At 45.7% G+C, this 2604-nt stretch overlaps 1 protein-coding gene across 3 annotated transcripts; it reads right to left on the reverse strand.

Moving 5' to 3' along the window:
- Positions 1-386: 386 nt before the first annotated feature.
- LOC119362419 lies at positions 387-1495 on the reverse strand. Of its 3 annotated transcripts, none has more exons than XM_037627645.1 (3): positions 1339-1495; positions 1040-1245; positions 387-960 (listed from the first exon to the last, which is right to left on the reverse strand). In XM_037627645.1, exons 1-3 carry the CDS (start codon positions 1387-1389, stop codon positions 771-773), a joined length of 447 nt encoding a protein of 148 aa, XP_037483542.1. In that variant the 5' UTR covers positions 1390-1495; the 3' UTR covers positions 387-770. The 3 variants fall into 3 exon arrangements, with proteins under 3 accessions (XP_037483542.1, XP_037483537.1, XP_037483550.1); XM_037627640.1 differs by having other exon boundaries at positions 1330-1495; XM_037627653.1 differs by having other exon boundaries at positions 387-965; positions 1330-1495.
- Positions 1496-2604: the final 1109 nt, after the last annotated feature.

Consider the following 2604-nt stretch of genomic DNA (forward strand, 5'->3'; position numbering starts at 1 on the left):
GTTCGCCGTGATAGTACTGGCCCTTTGGGCACTGGAGCTGCCTTACTAACTGCTCTTGTTTGGGAGCTCTATGGTGGAGATGGTGCTGTGTCAACAGGAACTAGGTTATTATCGGCTGGGGTTGGGGTTAGATTGGGTGAAGCTGGTTCTCTGTCCATCGTAGTAGGGGTACAATCTGCGAGAGTTTGGGTTATGTGTGGTAGCGCTGGTTCTTGTGCATGTACAACCAGGGTGCTATCTCCACCAATAGGTAGCACTGTTTTATTTGAAGACCGTATTTTTAGTCCGCTAGATACTGGCATCACCCGCTCCATTTCAAATGGCTGATAAACAGGAAACATAGTTGAATGTACAGACATTGTATGAGAGACAGATGCAATAGATAGTGTGGAAAAAAGAGGGCATGAAATAGTTGACATGTATATCTTTTCCCTACTAATAAAGCACGGAGTGCTTCTGGTCATACGTCAGAATGTTTGCAGAAAACCCTCTACTATTTCGGCTATTCAACCCGCAGTCCTCGGTGAGTTAAAGAAAAAACGGTTCAAGATCTTTTTGGGCTGTATCGAGCTACGGCGCTCCCGATCCGATCGGGTGCAGAACAACGGCGGCGAGCACATGAAGGGCGTGGGTGGGACGCTGCCCGGGCGAGAGGAGGAGCAGGAGCGGAGGCGCGGAGGAGGGGCCATATGCGTAGGACACGCGTGCTCGCCCTCAGTTAACGCGGCCGCAGCTGCCCAGTTGCGAGAGCCCCACTCATCCTCCTCGGCCTAAAGGAGACATCTGACAGAGAGAGAACCGAGGATAAGCATCAACGCCTGCCTAACAGGCACCACCAAGAGATGGACGGCGGCCAGGAGGGGGTGCTCAAGACAGAGGAGCACGAGGCCGACAGAGAGGTTGCCGGAGGCAGTGAGCTCTAAGGCGGGGCGTTCCAGTTGTGTTCCATGTGGCGACTCCCTTCCCTGGAGAAAACAGAGATTAGACAGAGACGAAGAAGGAGAAGGGGAGATTATAGAGAGAAAGAGAGGGGCGGCACCTCTGGCTGCCCTGCTCGAGGAGGCGGCTCGGAAGCACAGAGGAGCTCCTCTCCAGGCGATGTTGGAGGAGGCGGGGAGGCCGGCTGCTAGGAGCCCAGCCAGCCCCAACGCGTGCTGGCCCGGTCACCGGGAGCCCATACGAGCAGCAGCAGCATGGCAATCTGTCGACGAACGCGAAGCAGCCACCGGTCATTGGCAAGACGGCCTGGGAAATTGAACAAGAGAGATGGGGTCAACGGAATGAACGCCAAAGGAAGAGGGGATCAGGGGCGGTGAGGGAGAAGCTAACCGCGCGCACCCGTGCTCGATTCTGCCGCCACGGTCCAGCAGAGAGTGGTGCTTGGTTCATTGTGGAGGAAGAAGAGAGAGGTGAATGCCGGGCCGTGGGCGTGTGTGTGACTGCAGCACGGAGAGAGAGAGAGGAAGGAGAGCAGAGCCGCTGGATGGATAGAGAGAAGACAAAGGAGAAGCGGTGCTGCCAGAAAGGAATGGCGATGTGGATAAGGTCCACAGAAGCTGCTCGATGGGGATTTTTGATGTCTTTTTTTAATGGGTGAACCGACGAGAAGCCACTGGAACTATGCGTGCTCGCTTCCATTGCAAAAATGTCCTTCTAATTACTTGGAAGTGCTATTGTTTGTTGTTACTGCCATTCCATGCCTACCACATCTTATAAATACATTATCAAATACAATAATTTAAAATGAGTGAAATACTGGAAAAAATGTAGTGCAAAAGAAAAGAAACGAAATATAATCTTGCAAATCAAATAATCAACATTTTCTAAAAAATAACTAACATAGTAAACCATGTTTGATTTCGAATATAAGAGAAAAATTGTATATAAACAATCACACTTCAATACACCACTACACTCTAATCCAAAATGATTACTTTGCATGTCTTTTGAAAATTCTAAGAAAAACTTGTGGATTAGTTATTAAATTCTCGAATAGTATACAACAATTCCATCGTTTGTATATCCTGCTATAAACAATTACGCCATTGCTCTTCCACCTGATGATAGTGCTAAGCTCAAGCACCACTATTAACCCTACGACTTTCTCAACTTTATACTACATGGTATGGACACCAACAATCTTTTTTGTAATTGCAGACACGGAGCGTGTGTTTTTATTTAAGATAGGAATGTTTCAAATCTTCTTGCTTCAGAAGTTAATGCTTTTAAATATATTAACACTTTTTAAAAATGCTCAAAATTCCTAAAAAAATGTTCTAACTTTAAAAAAAACCATTAAAATTGATCAAAAAATTGAAAAATTCTCTTTAAAAACATGTGTTAAGAAAAGTTCATTTCCAAAACATGTTTCAATTATAATAAAAAGATTAAAATTTCCAAATATTTTAATTATTTTAAAACATGTTAGCGTGGCTCTTCTTTACGTCCACACTTCATACTTCGAAAAGCTATAACAGTATAAAGTTATTACTGATGTTTATCAGAATTGTTTGTAAGAAATGGCACGTGCCATCCCACGGCCGCTTTTACGATATTTTTGCATGTTGCAACGCACGGGAATTAGGTCCTGACAAATGCCATTAG

This window comes from Triticum dicoccoides, chromosome 1A (genome assembly GCF_002162155.2).
Source record: "Triticum dicoccoides isolate Atlit2015 ecotype Zavitan chromosome 1A, WEW_v2.0, whole genome shotgun sequence".
Classification (NCBI taxonomy): domain Eukaryota; kingdom Viridiplantae; phylum Streptophyta; class Magnoliopsida; order Poales; family Poaceae; genus Triticum; species Triticum dicoccoides.

Coding starts and splice junctions, on each gene's coding strand:
- LOC119362419 (XM_037627640.1), bottom strand. CDS start 1,389: ATGAACCAAGCACCACTCTCTGCTGGACCGTGGCGGCAGAATCGAGCA. Junction 1,246..1,329: donor ATCGAGCACGGGTGCGCGCG/GTTAGCTTCTCC, acceptor TCAATTTCCCAG/GCCGTCTTGCCAATGACCGG. Junction 961..1,039: donor CTCGAGCAGGGCAGCCAGAG/GTGCCGCCCCTC, acceptor TCTCCAGGGAAG/GGAGTCGCCACATGGAACAC.